The sequence below is a fragment of the Paramormyrops kingsleyae genome, chromosome 13 (assembly GCF_048594095.1).
Source record: "Paramormyrops kingsleyae isolate MSU_618 chromosome 13, PKINGS_0.4, whole genome shotgun sequence".
Classification (NCBI taxonomy): domain Eukaryota; kingdom Metazoa; phylum Chordata; class Actinopteri; order Osteoglossiformes; family Mormyridae; genus Paramormyrops; species Paramormyrops kingsleyae.
Window position 1 is genome coordinate 15,005,378 of NC_132809.1, and position 21,991 is coordinate 15,027,368.

Sequence of the window (21,991 nt, forward strand, 5' to 3'; positions counted from 1 at the left end):
TGGAGCAGTTACAAGAGATCAACAGAAACGTATCATAAATTTATGAAATTGTAAATACAATTTACATGTACTGTGTACATGTAATGTGAAAAATAGTCAAGGGCACTTAGGTGATCATGCTTTAGCAGTAGAGTCCCAAAAATCTGGTCTCTTTCATTTGCGATACCTGGTCAGAAAATGTTGAAAATCTGCTCTTGACTCCTTAATAGCATAATGCAATAGCTGTCCACGTAACGTTAACCAATAACTTAGCGTTTTTATGTTTTTTATGTGTAGAAGTGTTCATATATGTGTGCATATATGACTTTCTAAAAGTGCTTGTGTTGTAGTCGTTAAAAGTTGAATAACTATTGAATGACTCATGTAGAAATGATCATGCTATAGAACTAATTTAGAAACGTACCTACGGACTGTGACAGCATGAAACAAGTAACATATTTATTTGGTTTAAGTAACATACAGAAGATCCAAAATTATATGATTCTATGCTAATATACATTCAAATCTGCATTTCCCACTTTACCGAAACTTAAGAAAACAAGCGACTGTAAATGACAGGAGATTGTGGGGGGGAAACAAAACAACAGAGTCTGCAGTCATTGGAGCTGTGATGCTGAGAGCTTATGGTGGTGATTCGGAGTGTAGGGAGCCCCCTAGACCAGCAGAGCAGAGCCTCAGGACGTCGTGAGGAATGTGTGAGAGCTTCAGCTCCCTGCGGCAGCACTAAGGACAGGGGCCTCGCTCGGCCGACCGTTATTGCCGGGATCCACAGTCTGAGGTGCTGGTGTTATGGTGGGGGGGCGGTGCAGGTTCTTTGGCAATTCTGTCTGGTGGGTTTAAGCAAGTAAGCCAAATGGTAGATCTCGCCCTTTATCTTGCTTGTTTTCACCCAAAGTGCTTGTGCCATATGTGGGTGGGGGTGACCGAGAGCTGGAGGGGTACATGCGTGCATTTACGTGGGCTAGAGGGATAAACCAGCTTTGGAACACTGGGGATATGACCCCCCCTTTGGTAGGTCTGGCCTGTTGAGAACCAAGATGCAAAGAACCGTGTGATTGGTCAGGTCACGTGTAGCTCATGTCCGGATTCCCTGCTTGTACTGTTGAGAGGGCTCCAACCCAGACAGGTGAGTCTATCTCACCTGCTGCCTGCTTTGCATGCAGCTGCTTCCATGGCGTCAGTGTTATCCCACCTTGGACCATCTCGCCGTTCATTGACTAAATCAAGCCTCAGTAAACTTAAGCCCAGTGTTGGGCATTTCAGGTCCAGAAGCTACAAATCCAGGCCAAGATTTTGTTTCTACCAACCAGTTGAGTCACGTCACAGTAACTCAATTCTGTGACTTGACTCAACTGGTTGGTAGAAACAAAATCTTGATCTGGATTTGTAGCTTCTGGACCTGAAATGCTCAACACTGATGTCATAATGAAGCTTATTGGAGGGCTTTGGTGGTGGAGTATGATCAAGTGAAGAGAACCTGACTGGCTGAGATGATCACTCCCCTGTGTTCCTACGCATCTCCAATGTGACCCTTTAATGGGACCCGCTGGGGTGACAGAGGCCAGCCAGATCCCAAAGGATTTCCCCCAAATTACACAGCCGGGCTTATCAGTACATTGAGTTATGAAGTTGTAATATAGCTTGGTGCTCTACTACTGAACACATCTGGGGGACCGATGACAAACACAGTCCATGTTCACCTATCAGGTGAAAATTCCCTTATATCCTCACTTTACATTATACATGCTGCGATTTGCTTAAGACTGGGTCATTGCACCCAATGTAATAGTCACATACAAAAAGAAGGGTATCAGAGCTTTACATTATTTGGTGCAGCTTGGTGGAGAATGTCATAGCACCAAGTGACCCATAGTCAGGGATTGAGATTGACCTGAGAGTCAGGTGACCACAGCTCTATCAAGTCCATGCCCACTCATGTTAGACTCCGCCCATGCCCCCCCTCTTCCAGGAGAGTTTATATATACGGCTGACTGTGGGCCACCCCAGTACACATATTGCTGGGTTGGGGGAAGGGAAGGGACAGGGGAGTAGGGTTGGGGTATGGGTGGGGTAGCTGTGGGCCACCAGCAGGGGGGAGGGCTAGTCTTCTTCTGAGCTGCTTCCGCCACGGTCCATGGCGTAAACCATGAAGAGGAGGTCCGGCCGGTGGACCACCAGGGGATGACCCGGCTTCACCATCTCAAAGCCCATGTAGTGGAAGGTTCTGGTGATTAACACTGCAGGGAGCGGACACGGGTGTGTCAGGGTACGGCCCTTTTTTCTATCCTCAAAAGTAATTCCATCCGCTACACGACACTGCTACGTGACCTCTAGGAATAGCATAGAGGTCATTCGGTGTCGAATAAAAATGAGCATGAAACGGACGTCTGTCTCCTCTGCAGAACATCCGCCATCGGAGCAATGTCCGCTTCATGCTCCTTCTTGCCCAAGTGTCCCCTCCCACCAACACAGAAACAGTGTTTAATTTTTTACTTCCCCAAAGTGTAAAATGGTAGCAGCTCATGCTCACAGACCCCCGCCCCGCTTACATCGATCCTCCCTGTTCCTATTGAAGCACAGGAACACGCAGTGGACTTTCAGCTTCTCCTCAGCAAACTCCAGCAGACTGGTGAGCCTGGAGGGGGCAGAGGAAGAGGGGTTTGGATTTACACGACACTGTGCTAAGACCACACAGCGCCACACAGAGGCTATGCAAAGAGCACATCAAGAGCCAGGGCCAATCGTAAAGCTGGGCACACAGACAGGTCCACCAGGGCTACATAAGCTCCCACCCCCAGGCATGCATACCCCTCCTTGCTGCCCTCGGGAAGTGGCCCCCCAGGGATCTCCAGGAAGAGGCCGTCCGGAGAGAGTGACGTCTCCCAGCAGGACTGCCGGCGTTCACTCAGCTGGTACTGAAAGTGCAGCAAGGGAGTCGCCCCGTTGGTGCTGAGGGTCTGCGTCACTGTCAACCTGTTGTCCTGCAACCCAGAGGGAGGGTGGGGTTAGGGGTTGGTTGGTTCAGACCGCAGGCACCTGGGAAGTCCAAGCATTACTCAGCGAGTCGGAAGTACGCCCAGGTACCTAAATCCAGACTAACTGTAATTATCCATCTGGATCAGTCATTTTATACTCGGGGGGATGTCTGCCAGTTTGGTGAGCATCTAAGAATAAGCCTGGGGGGTCTGGCGAACAGCCACTTGAAACGGGGATTTACCAGTGGGGAACAGGCCTGGGGGAGATTTCTGGGAAAACAAAAATAAAATTCTTGCAGAACACCATGCGCAAGTTGCCCAGCTGGTTCTCGCAGACCTTTTGGAGCTGGGTTACTAGTGGACAAGCTAAACAGAGTCCTGAGAATGAGGGGCAGCTGGAACGAACCAATAGTAATTCAATCACCTTAAGTTCCACCCGTCACAACGAGCAAATTACGTGATGGCTCACGATGTCCTTGGAAAGCAAAATATATCCAATGGTGTGTCGCTCAGAAGCTAATCTAGCAGAGCAGCACCTTAAGGTGCCTTAACCGTCAGCCTGACTGTACAGACGCGCCACATCCATCAGCCTATGGTTTATTGGTGATCACAGGGCTTGTGTGTAATGTTCCGACATTCACTTCAGTGGCATCAGCAGCCCGGCTGATCCTAACGCTCCTAACGTCTGCACGGACATCTGAGCCACACAGAATCAATGCCTCAGAACATTCATGAATAAAACAGCCTGCCCTGGTTAGCGATCGCTCAGCTTGGGTATGTCAATGAGAAGACCCGTGGGTCTACATGACGTAAGAGGCTGTCCCGTCCTGGCTGGCAAACATTCCATTACTGAACAGTGGGACCTTATCCAGCTGTAGGTGTCAGATTGCACCATCTGTAGGATGTTCCCCTATCTGTCCTTAAATCAGTCCTGAGTGCCAGACCTGCGGGTCAGCTGGCATAGGTGATCCAGCCTGACAGAGCTGAAGTCTGTCTATAGACCAGAGTTTGTAAAATATCCCAGTAGAGCCTAAATCATGCTGTCGCTATGGGGGTGGGAGTATAGTTACCCAGGTCCTGGACTGGGGGGGATATTCCAAATGGAGCAAACTACACCCAGGGGATTGAAGGTGACACTTTGTCCAGGGGCCTAGAATTCCTTACTACTTCCCTGGTCTAAATTCTATAATTCCTGGAAAATTCCACAGCTTGCATTCAGCAGTTCTCCATTACACAAATGTGCTTACACAAAAGTTCCGCCCAGCATTTTCAGCAAGCAGGGGTGGGTTTATTTTTCTGCCGACAACATCAATAGACATCACGGAAACCAGCTTCATACATCCACCCTGATCCGGAGCATGGTATTCCAGCAGGAATTGCAGGGCCGGACAGCACAAGTGGGGTGGAGAGGCGGGGCTGTATGTGATTGACAGGTAAGGAGGGTGGGACACACACATGGAGGCGGGGCTTCTCACCTTGTGCAAAAGAACACTGGGAGGATGATCCCTGCCTGTCCCTCGCCCACCCGGGATCTTCGATAGTGGGTGAGGGACATCAGGAGCACCACAGAGGCCCTGGGGCCTGGTTCATGGAGCAAGGGGACCGGGAACCAGGCAACGAGGAGCTGTAGAGTGGAAAAGAGGAGTAGACAAAGGATGGGTGAGGCTCACCTCCTCAACTTATTGTGCTAATATCTTATCATGAAATCGAAGCAGAGCAGCAGAGCTAGTTCTGGGTGGTTGAACCTATTTTAAGGCTACATCCACTGCTCAAGGTCCCCCAGCATATAGGGACTATGAGACAAAGCCACATTTCATAGCTGGCAATTGAGGTTGCTCTTTGGAGGACGATCTGCAGTTGTAACTCCAGCTATCGGCAGCAGTCTTTGCCCTCATCCTACCTCAACGATTCCATGCCGGATTGCGTACAGACATTGTAAATCTGATGTCAAAGGCGGTGGCGTTGCACATGAGATGAGCATGGTGGTAGTCATGGCCACTCAAGCGGCATAAGGGAAATGTCACCCACTCACGCCGTGTTCACGGCTAAAGCTCACGGTCCGGGTCACAGTCACGCCAGCAGATGGAAAGTGTTAACCCTTCCATCCATTGTCAGACTTGGAAAACAAAGTCCAACTAGCCACACGGCCGCCCCCCCCGCTGCAACAGGAATCGGCAGACAGAGTGCAAAGGAGCCAATTAACCGGTGTGCTGTTTTTAAACAGGACCCACGCCCAGAGAGAAAGGTCAGCTTAGATCAGGGCCTGGGTACAGAAATGGGCAACCGGCTTGGCCTAAAAGGTCATTTAGCTGGAGCCCGGGAACGTGAAGCACAAACACAAACAAGCACATGACCTGCACACCAGTCCCCAAATAGAGCCTGGCACTCAGGGACAGGAAGACACGAGTCTGCATCTCAGGTTTCGGCACCTGGCAGGCTGACCTTTACGTGTCCGTCGTGATCAGCTCCCCCCTCCCCACCCCCTCGCCCGAAGGCTTGCTTTCGGTTTTCCTGATAGTTTATCCATTCCCAATTCTCCCACGGCGTGGCTCAAACTGGTTATGCATGATTTATGCAATAAGCCAGTAGCTGTCTTGTGCACTCTGTAAATAAAATAACCCCACCCCTATTGTAAATTGTTTATATGTCTTTTACTATCACAAAAACATCTGTCCATCAATAGAACGTGGCAGAACTTACGCAGTGTACAGTTTCGTCTAGCTTATACAGTATCTGCCCTACCACAGAAGCCTAATCAATGCCATTCAGTAGAGAGAAATTAAAATCCATACACAAATCTCTGGGCGGGGTTAATGGGCTGTTACCATGGCTACCAGTACGTCTTTAGCTAGCAGAGCCATATCAGCGAATATTGCGTAAGCAAATCCCGTTTCTTTTTTCCGTACAGATCAGAGACAAACACCATAATCTGCATTCATTGCTGCCGCTGTCCACCGTATTTGTGGATGATTAGAGCGAAGCACTGCTTCCTGTTTGCATGCAGAAACCCAAGCAGGTGCAGTGGGCTTAAAGCGACAGCACTATTCAACCACATCACTACCACTAAACTATTTTAGCACTACCATCAGCCGCATATCCCCACGCAAGGTTCCTCCTTCATTCTGTCTCGTTTTCTGCAGGGTTTCGTCCTTCTCAAATTCGAAAAGACCTTGCATTGCATTTGCCATCTTTCCCGAATGCCTGCCTGACAAGGGGAGGGGTGTCACTGGGGATAAAGGAAATGTCAGCTTGCCTTGAACCTGAACCCGATCGGCCTCGAGCGTCCGATCCCCCCATGTTTCCACCCCCCTCACAAATTCTGAATGCCCTCAACTGCACACACATGGTCCAGGACAACACAGTAATCTCTTGCGCTCTTCGACCCATCATTAAGATGCCTTTCAAAAGCACATACCACTGTTGCCAGAGAGACTTGCTTTGGAGGGAAAGTCAGGCACTCTGCTCTGTGTGTGTCTTACCATGAGCTCACAGACAACACATGGAAAATCTCACCACTCCATCCATTCTAATAGCCCTACAGTTGATTTTGGCTCCCAGTTTAGACCATAAAGCATTCGCCAAAGCAGGTTGGCTTAATTGTCTTTAACGTAATGGATTTCTTGGCTATGAGTCCTTGTTTAGGTCAGGGAGAAAGCAAGCGTGGCCGGTGTCCAGCTTCCAAAACAAGACACCGGACGTGTTTTAAGTACGTCACACCATCTCAGCCCAAGAGCCCTGGGGTGAGAGCAGAGCCAGCGGATTTTGGCAAGGTGATCAAAGCCAGGCCAAGTCGCAATGCATGTTGGAACCTGCAGAATTGCAGCATGCAATTTACTGGATTAACTAGTTATTAGTCAAAGGGAGGAGGCAGAACAATGGAACAAGATTAACCTGAAAGCAAAGCTGATCACCTAGTCGCATCTGATAGGTCTTACCGTTTGTTTCCAGAATTAAACATTCAGCAGGACACTTTCACCATTAATGGTCGGGGGAGTTATGACCCCATCAGGTTGTTGCCTTGGTTTGTCTGTCTGGTGGTTTTATTTTCTGCTATTTATCCACAGGCAACTGTACTTATTGCCCTTTATTATCTGTCTCATGAATCTGGCATGACTGGCACAAAGTATGTAAGTAGGTATTTCATCATACAGTGTACATTTGATAATAAGTATCCTGAAACCAGCATCACGAACACAAAGCACAATAAGCACAGCATATGTCCATCTTACACCCCGCTATAAAGCTGGACATTTTAATGATTTAATTCAGGATAAAAACCTGGTTGGGTTCATGCCCCCAGATACCTTTTCACATCTGAAACTTAACAGGAGTAGCCACTAAAGAGTGTCAGGCCCCCAGTCTTCGATCGGCCAATTTCACCGCCGGGACCAGGCAGTGAGGGACCCCGAGGAGGCCCAGGACCTGCCGGGACCCCTGTCTCACCACGGCAGGTACCACATCTTCCGCTGGCTCAGTGGCTCCAAGATGTTATTGCACAACCTGACTCATTCACGCAACTAGTGTGGTGATTTTGTTTTCATCTACAACCTGCACCATCCAATGTGCTTAGCAACATTTTCAGTATCAGCACAACCTATTTGCTCTATGTGAGCTCTGATCTATTCTACTGTGGCAGACTGCTGCTCAAAGTAGGGTGATTTTTTTTTGTCCAGACAAACATTAACAGAGCACCCTATTATCGTTATTTTGCGACAGGGCACATTTACTAACTAAAAGCACTTCATGTACAGAAAAAAAACTATGCTATTGTAAGCACCCCAGCTGACAATGAAAATAATGCCGTCAAACCAGACCCTAAAAAACTGGTGTGTAACATGCTTTTGGTGCCGCCATGATTCATGACAGCCGTATATCATGACCGTCTAGTCTGGGACAACTGAGCTTCTGTTTATTATTTATTTACTTATTACTAACCTAAAAACTAATTTCCCTTTGATATATATCTAAAAGACACATTCTGCGCATTAACAATACTACAGTGGCAATGCGTATTTGCATTTTGCTGGAATATGAAAAGCACCTCGCCGCTGCCGGCACAGGCAGACTGAGGACTGCAGCAACCCCTCCCGCCCCCCGATCGCCCCTCAGGCAGAAGCTGCCAGGGGAGAGCAGGTCACCATCCGGGAAGCGTTCTGCTGCAAAGCCGATTAAATGCGAAACAAATCCGCAGCGCTGTCCCCGTACGGAACAAGGTTAACATCGGCCACGGCACCGTGAGTGATCTTTTGAGTGGCTATTTCGGCGTGGCTCCAGGGATCTGGCTGAGGGGCAGCGGCGTTCACCGTTGGTGGGGGGGAAGATGCCCCAGTGGGTTTGTCATGGACTAAGCACTGTATACCTTTGGCATTTCATGCATTGGCCCTTTGTCGTAGACCAAGCGTTTTATATGACAACCTAATATACTGCAAAATAAGCAATTTAATAACACACCGCCAGTTAAGAGCGTGCAATACTAAGTGAATACAGTCAAATATCACTCCAGGTCCTTCATTGTGGCATTTATACTATTGCAGCAGCACTGTTTCCCGGATACAGATTGTACACACATGCAAAATATAGGTGATTGGTTTGATCAGTAATCACTATACAGCTAGACAGCAGAACGATGTGTTTTTCAGAACAAATCCCGCAGGCCGATTACATCGTCGCCGGAGCCGGGAATTCTAGATAATTCTGAGCCCATCCGGACTTAAAGCGCCCCCATCCCCCACCCCTCCCCACCACCACCATCATCATCACCGAGATCGCTGCAGAACCATGTCCCGTTTGGACGGGGTGATGTTTCCAACTTAGGCGCGTCCCCCAGATCATTCTGGAAACTTCTGCTATTCGGAATGCCAGCCGTCCGTCACATGCAAGGTGCCGGAGAGGAACTGCAACACGGCGGCGACAACTTCCAAAACACACGCCTGTTTATCCGAGCGTCGCCCTGCAGCGATAAGCTCGCAGCGGTACAGTAGCTAAGATCTGCAAATAATAATAATAATTCAACAACAACTATAACTGCTACCACTGCTACAACTACTACTACTACTACTAATAAAAATAATATTCACAATAATAACAATTATTATAATAATGCCTACCTTTCTTCGGTGTCAAACATGATCACCTCGGGGAGCTGACAAGTATGTATCCTTTTTGGGAGCCGAAGGAATAACTGTTTAATAAGAGCTCCACGGAAAAGTTAAGCATCCGTTAGACGTGCAGGTCTGGGGAGAAGCTACGGGCGGCTGGATATGTGCGCCGGGTTGCGACATAAACAGCGCCTTGTGTCGCCGAGCGCCCCGGGGACGCTCATTTAAATACAGCGCCCGGTGGCATTATGGGTAATAACAACCAGGAAACGCGGCGCAGAATGCCCCCCCCCCCCAACCAAAGAAGAAGGTGTGTGGTTGAGTTATAAGACATAGTTCTTATAAAGGTTGCATGAATAATTTCAAATTTCAAATCTAACCTGTCTGCTAAGTTTTTCCCTTCTCTGTACCCCCTTACCGATTATGTATAATCCGTGCTTATGGAAAATACCGTCATGGTGTCTTGGTGTCACGTATACCCCGTAATTATTTCTTGTTCAGTTCCTTTGATCAGCACTTAAAACTGATTAAATAACTTTTTATTGCTGTAGGATTATTTTTCAAACGCAAGATTTATCCAATTAAATGTCATTGGGATACAGTATTTTCATTATTTTGGTTGCACTAAATAATTATAGTTCAGAGTCATGAATTGCACACAAAGCAGAGAACGACAGTAAACTTCCGCTTGTACTTCTCAGATCCTGATTATAAACACCTGATGAATCCAAAGGCAGGTGGGGTCTTAAGCTTAGACTTTTAGGTGTGCTGGTCATTTTGTGAGGTCTAGAATACAGCACAAAATGATTAAATCGGAATCTCTGCCCATCATGTATTACCAAATCTGGCACCTCTGTTGGAAATTTTCATGCACAAGAGCAGACCTGTAGTCATGAGTTGGGTTCAAATGTGCCGAGCTGTGAGACACCGGGATCAGCTTCTGCAGTACTTCCCTGGGGGAGAGTGGGTCATGTTATTTTCTGGCCCAGTTCTGTTAGTAAGGGGACACCAAGAACCCATCCAGAGACATGATCCATCCTGCAGCATGAAATATTAAACAGTGCTAGATGCAACACAAAAGACTGAGAGCTGGGGGTCAGGGGACCTCCTCCAGGAGTGGTGGGCAATCAGAGGCTCTTTGCTAACAGTGCAAGTGTCGTGGTGATTGGTGGTATTGAAAGGACACCCCCCGGACAGTCACCACCCCCCCCCCCCCACCAGCTCCATGCTGATTCAGGTTTATGTTCAGCAGGAATTAACCCTGAGATTTGTGCAGCATGTACATTTTACTCAGTACAATTCTGGTATAAATCAGCACATGACAGGAGTGACTCCAGGTCACAACTTCTTGTTCTTCATTCATGGTCTGTGTAAGCCAGTTATCTTGGTATATGCAGGACATCATTTTGTGATTTTGCTGTTTTGGGGTGGAATAGCCCCTAAACATTTGACCTTTTGACATCTTTTGACCCATTCTTTTGGTTCACTATGGTTCAACATCAAGTTTAACATCAGTTATTTTGCTTTCAGCTCTCCTCAGTTTCCTAAAGGGTCCGAGGTTAATTTAGGTGAGATTCCCAGCTCGGCTGCCAGATCTCCAGGATAATTCACACCCAGATCTGCTAAAAGTATATTTTCCACGAAACATTCCTGTTTTGACTGTCCAAGTGTAGGAATTTGCACTAGCTTGTCAGAGTCTTGCCCATCACATATCATTCTCTGGATAGTCTCCTTGATCTAATTAAGGGGTCTATTGTATCGCTTCCTTTCTGGCTCACTTTCACGTCCGGGAAATGTATATTTACGCTCTGAGGTAATTACAAGAAACAGCCTGAGGATGAATTTATCTTGATAAGAATGCAGTTTCTGCAGCAGAGTGACACTGAAGCTCGTGTGCACAAAAGCAAACACTCACTGAAAGTTCACACTGAACCTTGCATTGCGTGTTTGGACTGATTTAGGAGTACAAAAGCTCATTTCACTTGTGGCGACTGATTACGCTCCCAGCATTTGGATTGATTCAATGGAGGTGAATGAATGTAAACAGAGGTGGAGGCTGATAATAATGGCTTCCCAGTGAATGTCTGGGGAAGCCAACATCCTCGGGGCCTAAGCATTTGATAAAGCTTAAACATGCTGTGCTAAATTACATGAAAATCTAAAATTACAGGATAACTCCCACCACTGTTTATGTTAATCCACTGGGGGATGATAGGCTCTTTGTCCAGTTACTCGTAGTCACATGGCAGGAAACGGCTGGTGCTGTTGTGTCCGAGGCTCCGAGCTTAAGATAAACAATCCCTTTTGTCCTTTAGTTGTCTTTTATGCTACTTGTTCTATTCCATTGACCATTGATGCAACAACAATCAGCCTTTTTATTTTATGTAGTGTGTGTGTGTGTGTGTGGGGGGGGGGGGGGTTATATTCATATATTACATTGTGGGGACCAAAAAATGGATCCTACAATGTAAAATTAACAGGTTTTCATCACATTGTGGGGACATTTGGAAGCTTAGTTTTATGACAATCATAGGGCTGGGTAGGGATTAAGGTTGTTCTTGTTGGGATTAGGATTATGCCCATAGAAACAAATGCATGGTCCCCACAAAGATATGAATGCAAACTGTGTGTGTGTGTGTGTGTGTCTATGTGTCTGTGTGTGGGTCCCACGCAAATCTCCTCCTTAGTACAGCCACCATCCTCGTGGGCAGCGTTGATACACATCGACCCTGTGCCTGATGAGTGAACTCCACCCCCCCCAAGTGGATTTCCATCTGCCAGGCCTCACCGGGGCAGCTCAGGACAGTTATGTCACCAGCGGTTTCTCCAGCACGTCAGGCGTCAGTAAAAGCATCTTCTTAAGTTAGTCTCCGAAGCCTGCCAGGGTTTAATGGAAGAATCCTCTTGTATTAACACATGCCAAGACACTGAATCATTCAGCAAACTAATTCACTGAGCATCTGCAGTGATGTAGTTCTTTAAGGAGTGAATTCATAGGGATTCTGCTTGCATTGCCCAGTTAATACCAGCAGCTGGTGTTGTTTACATAGCATGTTGTTATGCGTTTCCAGGGCACGGGGCCCCAGGATGTCATCACCTCTGCGGCACAGCACCGACACTCCCAGTCAAAAAGGGAAATCCCAGGGGCCTGTATCACAAAGCAGGATTTCTTGCTTAGGAGTGTCGATTGTCCGATTTAAGGCACCCCAGCTTAAATGGACCATATCTTTGTTCACTTACATTTAGACCAGATTACCTTCAATCCAACAAGTTATCCAGGAACACAAGAAATCCTGCTTTTTGATACAAACCCTAGGAGCATGTGTGTATGACAATACAAATAATAAGGGTTATTATTGTTATAAATATATGTCATTGTTGTGTTGCCTTATGCCTTGGTATGCCTTTACAAATTCAAGGTAAATGATACATTTTGGTTAAATTTTGGTTAAGCTTACAATTGCAGGGGCCTTTCTTGAACTTAAACAAGCATGCTAGGGGTGTCAAGTGCAAAGCTTCAACCCATGTGTCTATTATTATTATTTGATATTTATTTGTTAATCTATTTAGAATCAATAATAAGCACCACTAAGAAAAGAAGGCAGTGTTCTCCAAGAACGAGGCACGCAGAAGGAATCTGCACTAATCAGTCTAATATTGTGTAGGCCCCACTTGTGCCACCAAAACAGCTCTGACCCGTCGAGGCCTGGACTCCACGGGACCTCTGAAGGTGTCCTATGGGTTCTGGCCCTCAGACGTTAGCAGCAGATCCTCTGTAAGTTGCAAGATGAGGCCTCCATGGATCGCACACGTTTATCCAGCACATCCCACAGATGCTCGATTGGATTGAGATCTGGGGAATTTGGAAGCCAGGTCGACACCTTGACCTCTTTTTCATGTTCCTCAAACCATTCCTGCACAATTTTTCCAGTGTGTCAGGGCACATTATCCTGCTGAAAGAGGCCACTGCCATTGGGGAACACTGTTACCATGAAGGGCTGTACTTGGCCTGCAACAATGCTTAGGTATGAAGTATGTCTCAAAGTTACAAGGGTCCTTTTTCTAACTGTTTGGACCTAGAACCAAGTGGGGGGGGGGGGGGATCCCAAATTTAGTTCATCACTCTACGTGATTTTCAACAGCATTGTGAACATCCAAGCAACAGTGTTTATTAAATGGTACAAACGGATATGCAAAATGATTCAACTACAAACACACATTTTGCTCTATGTCTCTCTGTCTCAATGGCCAAAATCAGCTTCAGATGGCCCATTGCTCCCAGTCACTACAACTTACAGAATAAATTTACCTCATACTGTTGATTACTCAGGCTTGTCAGCTGATCTTGCCCCCTCCCTCAAAATACCCACATCCTTCCAAATTCCACAAAGCTGTAGGGGTGTCTCTCGAAAACTCAGCAAGCTCCACTTTCTGCTGGGTTTGTCTGTGAGACTGAGAAAGCAGATCAGGCAGGAGCTTATGTCTATAGAACCATGTTCAAACCTCAGAACCCCGGCAAACCGGTCCAGAACTTGAGAAAATTTTCCATCAAGCCCAGTGTTCTTGAACCTTTACAAAGAAATGGAACCCAAAGGGTCTCAGGTTACTCTCTGCAGCACTTGTAAAATTAATGAGTTACGCTTTACTGCTAACTTTATATAGAACAGTGAGATTAACATGTTCATCAAAATAGCATGAGTCTCACATTAGTTTGCTACTTCCTTGAAATTTGAATTTTTTATTTATATCTTATTTTCATAGCAGGCATGCCTATCCAAAACTCCCATCGTGTCCTGGGTCAGTGGTAGCGAAATCTGTTTATAGAAAGTTAAGGTCTAGTTTGTTTTACATTTGGCCCATAATATTCCTTCTGGAGGAGTAGAAGCAGGTCACATGACTACTGCTGAAAGCAATGTAAACAGCGTACAGTCTGGAATGTGAAATGCTGGCAGTGAGGCCTATTTCCACATCCAAACTGCTCTACAAACAACAGCAATTAGCTTCATTATCAGCGATCTACTTGTGTGTATTAGCCGTCAAAAACAGGTTATTGTTACGGACATGTAAGGCCAGTCATACTGTTTGTGAAGTTTAAAAGTAGGCCTCAGTGTAATTTGATTATAGGGATTTTCTTTGTCAGAATGAAAGGTTAGTCATTTCCTCTCCTCACAAAGGCTATGTGTCTTTTGAATAAATGGATGTTTTATACTATAAGCTGTTTTGTTTGTTGACAGTGCCAACCTACCCTGCAGAGGGAAAGGCGTGAATTAATGGCAAGATGCCAGGGGATGCGAGATTGACGGCTTCATCTGAGCGATAGCTTTCATACTTCATGGTAGCGTTAGGAGCCAGGGAGGAGACACCGATGTCACAGGCACTCAACTTGGTGTGATCTGATGAATTTGCATCCAAAGGGTTTTTTGTGGAACCTGTCCTCCTTGTCTGTGTACCATAGAGGAGAAGAGTTAACACAATGACCCTGCGTCAAATCCTTCTCTAAAAATAACAAAGGTCAACTTAAAAGCCCCTTGGCCTATTTGTGACGTTTGTTTGTTTGTCCAAACTTAGATCCTTCTCAGGAACAGGGACGAGACCTTTGATAACATCCTGCTTCTGGCAGAGGGGTGTGGCCTCCGCAGCCAGCAGAGGGCAAGGGGTAAGTGCATGGGGTCATGGGAATTGGCCCAGGGGGGGGGGGGGGGTGGCTCTGTGGTCACGGGTCCCACGCACAGAGAGAGGATGGTGTGTCGGATACCCAACGTGGAAATCTGGAGAACAATGTAGCGCTTAACGGGGGGATGGACGGCCTAGGAGGATTCGTGTAGCATAAACGTTGAAGGTGGGACACAAAACCTGCCCCCTTATGAAAGAGGACAGCCTGCTTCCTGCTCACGATTCACAAGTCACACTCCAGTCTCCCTCTACCCTCCAACTGCACAATGCCAGCACCCAAAACATCATATACTTTCCCTGTTTTTGTCATTATTAACGTCCACAAAAAAAGTCAATGTTTATCTCTGACTCTTAGCATAAGATTTTGTACAGACTTTAATTGCATAATTCTTTCTATTCACCTGTTTCCTAACTGCTTATCCTGATCAGGGTTGGTGGGGGGGCTGGATCATCACCAGTGACTTTTAACGATGAAAATGTTTTAATTCTTCCATTTTCTTATGTCCTGATGTCACGTGCAATGCTAAGGCGTACAATGGTGGATCATGCCTATTAGCATCAGGCTAACTGCTCATGGTGGATGAGTAGCATATAATGGACCTGTCTGCATTATCGTCCCAGGGACCCGAGCTGGTGCAGAACACTAATCTATTAAAATGCATTCATCCACAGGACACCTATTGTGATCTTCATCCACTTTTGTCCCCGCAGGTCCGATGTTGCTGTGTCCATGGCAACAGAACCATGACAGTCACTGAACAGGTGTGGCATCAAACACAGGGGACTTGGGAGGGGGATCACCATCATGTACCGAAGAAAAATAAAAAGACGCTATTGTCTGATCCCCCTGTGATCTCTGTTCTGTACACGATGTCCCAGGTTCTTCCTCTCACTGGGCCCAGTGATCGGCTGCAGTAGGAGAGAGTCACCAAACACTGGCCATCATCACTGACAGGCTGATATCTTGACATGTCAACATTACTCTGCAGGCCCCTCAGAAATGGAAATCCAGTAAACTCACTTGAAACCACTTATGGTTCTCCTGGTACAGTGGGGAACATTAATTAAGAAGTTTCCAGAGCAAAGTACTAACTGATATTGCTTCAGTCAGTACTTCATAGATAAATATTTGCTAAATAAATAATATGCTCATATGTGTTGAAGATGGTTGGATTTCTGCTCTTTTGCTTAACAGATACACATTTTAATCTAAATGGCCAAAATCGGAAAGCCTAAGAGGCCCTGTTAGATGGGATCGTGGGAACTTCTTAAATGGATTTTTCTGGCACTGTGGATTGCTTTTCTAGCTTTTGTTATTTTTGTGAGTGTCCACACATTATATGCAGAGCTTGAGCCTGACCTGCTGTGTGTCCTGCTTCGAGGCCAAACAGAAACACCCAAGCAGGAAGCCACTGCGAGCAGTGAACCAAAATACAGTGACAGGCTAATACTTGTAGGGAAAATATTTCCATTGTAGTTTCTGAGGTATGAGGTCTGCCACCACTGAAGGGTCAACTCTTCACCTATGTGAAGGCTTGTATGCATGCCAGATCAGCAATCGTGGTCTGGCTGTTAGGTCCTGAGTACAGCAGAAAGGAACCAATGAGAGACCCAGTGGAAGGTCACATGGGCCACACTCTCAGAAAAAGGGTAAAAATTATACCTTTGCTTGGCACTGGGGCTGTACCCTTGTAATTGTATGTTGTAAATTCTTTCCTTAAAAGGTACAATTACCTACAGCTAAGGGTACAATTACCAGACCCTTTGTTCTGAGTGCAGCTGCTTAATGAATGTGCCCTAGGTATTTTAAAAAATGCAATGTTCTGCCCCAGCTGGCCCTAACCTATGTGCTTTTGTGACAGTGGCTATCTGGGAAACTCTGGGACGGTTGCTTTATTCCGTAAAAATGTAGCAAATTTATTGGTTTCATAGCAAAAGTTCATTGACAAGCAGTGTTTAACATATCTTCCACACAGACATTTTCATAATTATTATTATTTAAAAAAAAAAAAAATTCTGTTCTTGCCATTTTTCTGCTAATTACAGGTGCAGTCACTGGCTTCCAAATCACACTAAACACAAATGTTTGGTGTTTTATGTTATTGCAAAGGAGTTACTAATTAAAAGCACCCAATCAGACTGCTTACCAATGAACTTTTTAGCTCTTTTAGAACTATAATTTGGGTTTCAATTTATTAGTACTTAGAATGAACATTTTACTTAAAATTACTGGTTGTTTCAAATGTGGTATATATATATTTTTGTTAAACAAATCAATAAAGTAATGATTTTTGTTATAAAACCAAATGTAAATTCTTACATTTTTTTTTACTGAATTAAGCATCCCAAGACTTTCTGCGATTGTTGTATGTCCAACATGTTGTTCTCTTCTCAGTAGCATCATAATCTATAAAATAATGCATCCCTATGGTAACAGGTTATCATGTGCAATTTGGTAATTTCTGTGAGGACATTTGCCAAATCTAGTTTAGTGGAACTCTGCTTTAAGCAGCAACAGGACACTGTGTCTCACTCAGTGAAGAGTAATGGTTGCAGAAGAGTAGTTTGAGGGAAGGAAAAAATTATAATAGCAGGAGAGTAATTTATTTCCAGCGAAAATGAAGGGGAATTTGAGTATTACACTGTATACTTTATTATACAGTTGCATGCACTGGACACACAGGAGAGGACAAATTATGCTTCAAGACATTTGATCAGTTGTTTGTAAACAGAGATGATAAAGTAATATGAGAAATGGAAAATGCAGAGAGTTAAGAAATGCCTGGGACGAAGGGCACGGTTCCCAATCAGCTGTAAATTTGTGGCAACAGCAACTGCGTGCCAAGGCGTAAACGCACTGTAAACACAGAGCTAATTAGGTTCTGTTTACCACCACAGAAGAAGGTCATCCAGACGAAGGGTCACCCAGTAGCTTAGCAAACTTAGCATACTTTCTGAGAGTATATTGACGTAAGGGAGGGTTTTCCAGTCTTAAGCGCTGCATGTATAAAGAGCACCTCTCAGAGGCTAACAGCTCCAGGTATGTAATGGTGAGCTGTTTACAGCGATATAGGTCAGAAGACTGAATAGCACAATATTCATACAATGGACTTGAGATCTGCTGAAGGGCGATACGTGTGGATTTGGTGAAACTCAAGTGTTTGGGGCTGAATACGTGCAACTCGAGAGTTTGCTTCTCTCTAAGAGCCAAGGTGGGAGGAGCCGGGGGTGGGAAGGATGTATGTTAGAAGCCCCGGGAGGTCTTGGGGGGGGGAGGGGGGGGTACAGGACAACCAATGTTATGGAATGAAGGACAGAGTACGTGACTATCAGCCTTGCTCCCTGACTCCCTTGGTTTCCTCACACTTTCTGCAACAGACACAAACACACGCCTCTCGGATCACAAATCAGTGCAGTCCACACGTAGTTTCCTTCTCTTTGATAACATTTGTGTATATTTGTGTTTGCTGTGCTGATTTTAATTCCCGCACAAACTGACCCGCGGAGAAAACTGACCTTGGGAAGCTGTTGTTTGTTGTTTTCTTTGCCTCAGATTGCGACGTAAACAGAGTCAACGCCCAGCTACCGAAGCCTCGAAGAAAAGCTGAGCTATTTAAACGTCGTGTTGTGAGTGCGGCTCGCTCACACTTAAAAATAGTCAGGAATTCCTGCGGCTTGGACATGTGAGGCTTGTTCTCTCCTCCCACGCTTCACACCCTTGTTTCTGCTCCGTCTGCAATAACAGCGCCGCCTCGCCTCTTTTCACAAGCCACCGCTAACCTCGTTTTGCACTTGTGTTTGGCCAGAGCTGGACTATTTATATGGCAACTGTGAGCTGTAGTCCAGTCAGGGTGCTTGTTTTTGTGCAGTCCAAAGCAGTAGGATACCATGAAGCATTTTTGCAAAAGATTCGGTAACATGTACATTTTTGTCATTATTGTCTTATGTACCCCAGGGGTTGAGATGAGTTTGATTGACCTTGTGAGTCTCAGACTCTCATGCTCAGCCGACCAGCCTGGTAGCTTGCAGGCATGTGGTGACACGTTCACACAGTGCTACAGACTGATTATGGTCTTTGCAGAAGGCATTTAGAGAAAAGGGGAGGAGCATCACTCACAGGACCTCCATGGTGGTCCTTTGTTGGTCCTGAACTTGCGACCATTAGCTGGGGGGGCATGGCTTCGTGTGGACCAAGCGTGGGGCAGTGTAGATGCAGGCAGCCCCCTCACACTTGCCATGTGTGCACCATCATCTGCAGAGTGCTGAGAGTGTCCCATTATCTGTAAACGGGCAGAAGTGTCCCTTTATCTCAGCAATTTGTGCTATAGTAGTTTTTCTGAGAGATCGGACCAGACAGGCAAGCCTTCACTCTCCACACGCACCAGTAAGCCTTGGGTACTCGTGACCCTGTCCCCGGTTCACCAGTTGGCCTTCCACAGACCATTTACTAGGCACTGACCACTGTATACCAGGAACGCCCCACAAGACCTGCTGTTTTGGAGATGCTGTGACTCAGTCTTCTACCCATCACAATTTGGTCCTTATCAAAGTCACTCAGATCCATACTCTTACACATTTTTCCTGCTTCTAACACAACAACTTCAAGAACTGACAGTTCACTTGCCTGACCGGTGCCATTGTAATGAGATAATCAATGTTATTCACTTCACCAGTCAGTGGTTTGTATGTTATGGTTGATTGGTGGATATCACATGTAGCTGTTATAAGGTCTCGTCAGTATACAATAGCGCCATCTGCTGACATTCTCAGTCCTCTGGTACAGTTCATTAGCCACCTGTTGCTGATACATTTACTCATTCTTGCTATTTGCAAATTCACAGTATTACAAAATTGCTACTAATGCTAATGCCATTGATGTTTGCACGTGTCATCATGGGGTTTCCTCTGGGTTTCCCTACACCATCCAAAAACATGCTGAAGTTAATTGGAGTTACCAAATTTCCCGTAGATTGGCATGTGTGTGCAAATGGTGTGTGTGTGTGTGTGTGTGTGTGTGTGTGCCCTGCGATGGGTTGGCGCCTCATCCTGGGTTGTTCCCTGTGTTGCGCCTGTAGCCTTCAGAATAGACTCCCGACCTCCGCAACCATGAATAGGACAAATGGATGCAGACAGTGGATGGATGCATGGACTAATGTTATTAACAATAACAACAACTGCCTAATACATCCAGAGAGTCTGTATGTTCAGAGGGGGTCACATTGTAGAGAAAAGGCAAACATTAATATTTTTCTTCTTTCAGCAACAAAGCCCCAGCACTACAGAACACAGAACATCTTCCGTACACGATGCCTGAATGAAGCTCTCAGGATAACAGAGGATGAAGGTCATTCAGCATACAAGCATCTTACCAGGTTAGCATCTGGTAAACGTTATGGGAGTACATGGTCATGGACTATCAGACCAGCCAGTAGACCTCGGACCCCCAGAGGGTAAATACTGTGCCTGAAACATAGACTGTTACACTTATCATTTTATTACACTAAGAGCCACCAAACAATCATGTTGCAACCTAGTCCTTCTCACTATCTTGATTATTATTTATTTCTGAGCTACACCTTTTTATTTATCGTACTTTATTTTACTTCTTTACCGTCTCCCCCTTTCCCTTAATTTATATTTTCGAGTTACACGTATTTGGTTTGTGTGTTTGTATGTGCAAATAGCATTTCATTGTACGGATGGCTCTACCATACTGGGCGTTTGACAGATAAAGACTTTGACGTTTCAGGTTTTTTTTTCGTCGTATGGAGAGGGATACCACAATGACGTCATTTTAGAGGGCGATGGCGGGCAGTCGCAGCACTTTGTTTTCTTTCAGTCCTGCAGCTTTAAGAGAAAAGCAGGGGAAACCTCACGTACCACTTTTCTCCACTAGGTGTCAGTCTTGCTATACAGAGCAGCCAGCTTTCTTAAATGTCGTCCATTTCTAATTCTGAATTCCGCCATAAGAGCTGAAAAAACACCGAATTCCTGAACTTGTCTGGGTTTTCCTACAATATATTTCTCGTTCTCTTTCTGTGTGAGTGTTTATGTGACTTAAATCGTGCAGACGCTGCACGGGCCATCACAGAGAGAAATATTTCGAAGCCTCCTCTCTACAGGGCGATATTCCAGAAAGGCGGGTTTAGCAAGTAATCCCAAAATTATAGCTCAAAACTCGAGATTTTTCGTTACAGAAACTCATTACCGTAGTGATGGATACTTTCACGGAATATCCAGGGTTAAAGGGCGAGGCTGCGGCTTTTCCGCAGCGCTCGTTAGTTTGCGGTCTCGGTTCCCTGATTACATTAACGCCCGGATTTATTATGGTTTACCTGTGTCCACCCAGGACGTCATTTGCAATGCTCGGGACTCGTGCGCACTCTCAAGATTATTTTGCTGCACTGTGCAAACGATATTTAATATCCATGAAAAATGGCGAGGCTCTATGTACAACTTATATATTTATTAGGGAATGGGAATTGCGCAACAATTTTGCACAGGGTCCGTAACATCATTTTGCAGCTTAAATTAACCCAAAAATGTGTGACATGGTGATTATTGGTTTGCACTGTTGCCTCACATGTCTGAGTCTAAATTGTACTAAAATAGCCAAATTGTCTGTAAGTTAAAAGGGTGTGCGTGGCTTGTGAGGAATCCTGGATGGATGGAAATGTATTTTCACCTGTGATTTGACAGTAAGATGGTCTCCTACTTGTGGACAGTGGCTGCCTGCTCTTATCCTCTCTCTATCAACCCTTTATAGGTCCGGCTCACAGACCACAGAGACATTTTTCTCACATAATTATATGAACTTTAAATTTCTTGGTCATTTCACAACTTGGAAGAACTGGCCATCTTTCGACAATCACAAAACTCATTGCTAACTGGTATTCCAGCAGTCCAATCTCTACAGTAGGATTCCCAAATGAAGATAACTTTTTCTCCTACGCTGTCATGTAACAAAATACCACCCCCCCACCCACACACCCACACACACACCCATACTGTACATGCATTCATTTCATCTGATTAACTTCTCAAGGATCTGGGTGCATATGAGACCCCCCCCCCCCCCCTTACAATTTTTGGTTCCCTTGATACATAATAATAATACTGATAATACACTATATGAACCTTTACACTTACACTTTGTACTAGTACATTATATCATTTTAATGCCTACCTCAGTTGCTCATTATCTATTGTGTACGTGCTGTGCAAAATACATACAATATATAAATT

At 45.5% G+C, this 21,991-nt stretch overlaps 1 protein-coding gene and 2 long non-coding RNA genes across 3 annotated transcripts; 1 reads left to right on the top strand and 2 right to left on the bottom strand.

Annotated features, from left to right (window-relative positions):
- Nucleotides 1-416: 416 nt before the first annotated feature.
- Nucleotides 417-9,294, bottom strand: oaz2a (ornithine decarboxylase antizyme 2a). The gene is given in 7 exon segments (XM_023822824.2): nt 417-2,237; nt 2,550-2,635; nt 2,809-2,981; nt 4,451-4,531; nt 4,533-4,599; nt 9,083-9,105; nt 9,108-9,294. Coding segments are annotated over 7 exon segments (651 nt in total). The 5' UTR covers nt 9,192-9,294; the 3' UTR covers nt 417-2,100.
- On the top strand, nt 8,064-15,586 carry LOC111849708 (uncharacterized). Its single transcript, XR_002839616.2, has 3 exons — nt 8,064-8,209; nt 14,642-14,729; nt 15,458-15,586. It is a non-coding gene; the product is annotated as an uncharacterized lncRNA (long non-coding RNA).
- Nucleotides 13,218-18,460, bottom strand: LOC111849707 (uncharacterized). Its single transcript, XR_002839615.2, has 2 exons — nt 18,263-18,460; nt 13,218-15,655 (listed from the first exon to the last, which is right to left on the bottom strand). It is a non-coding gene; the product is annotated as an uncharacterized lncRNA (long non-coding RNA).
- Nucleotides 18,461-21,991: the final 3,531 nt, after the last annotated feature.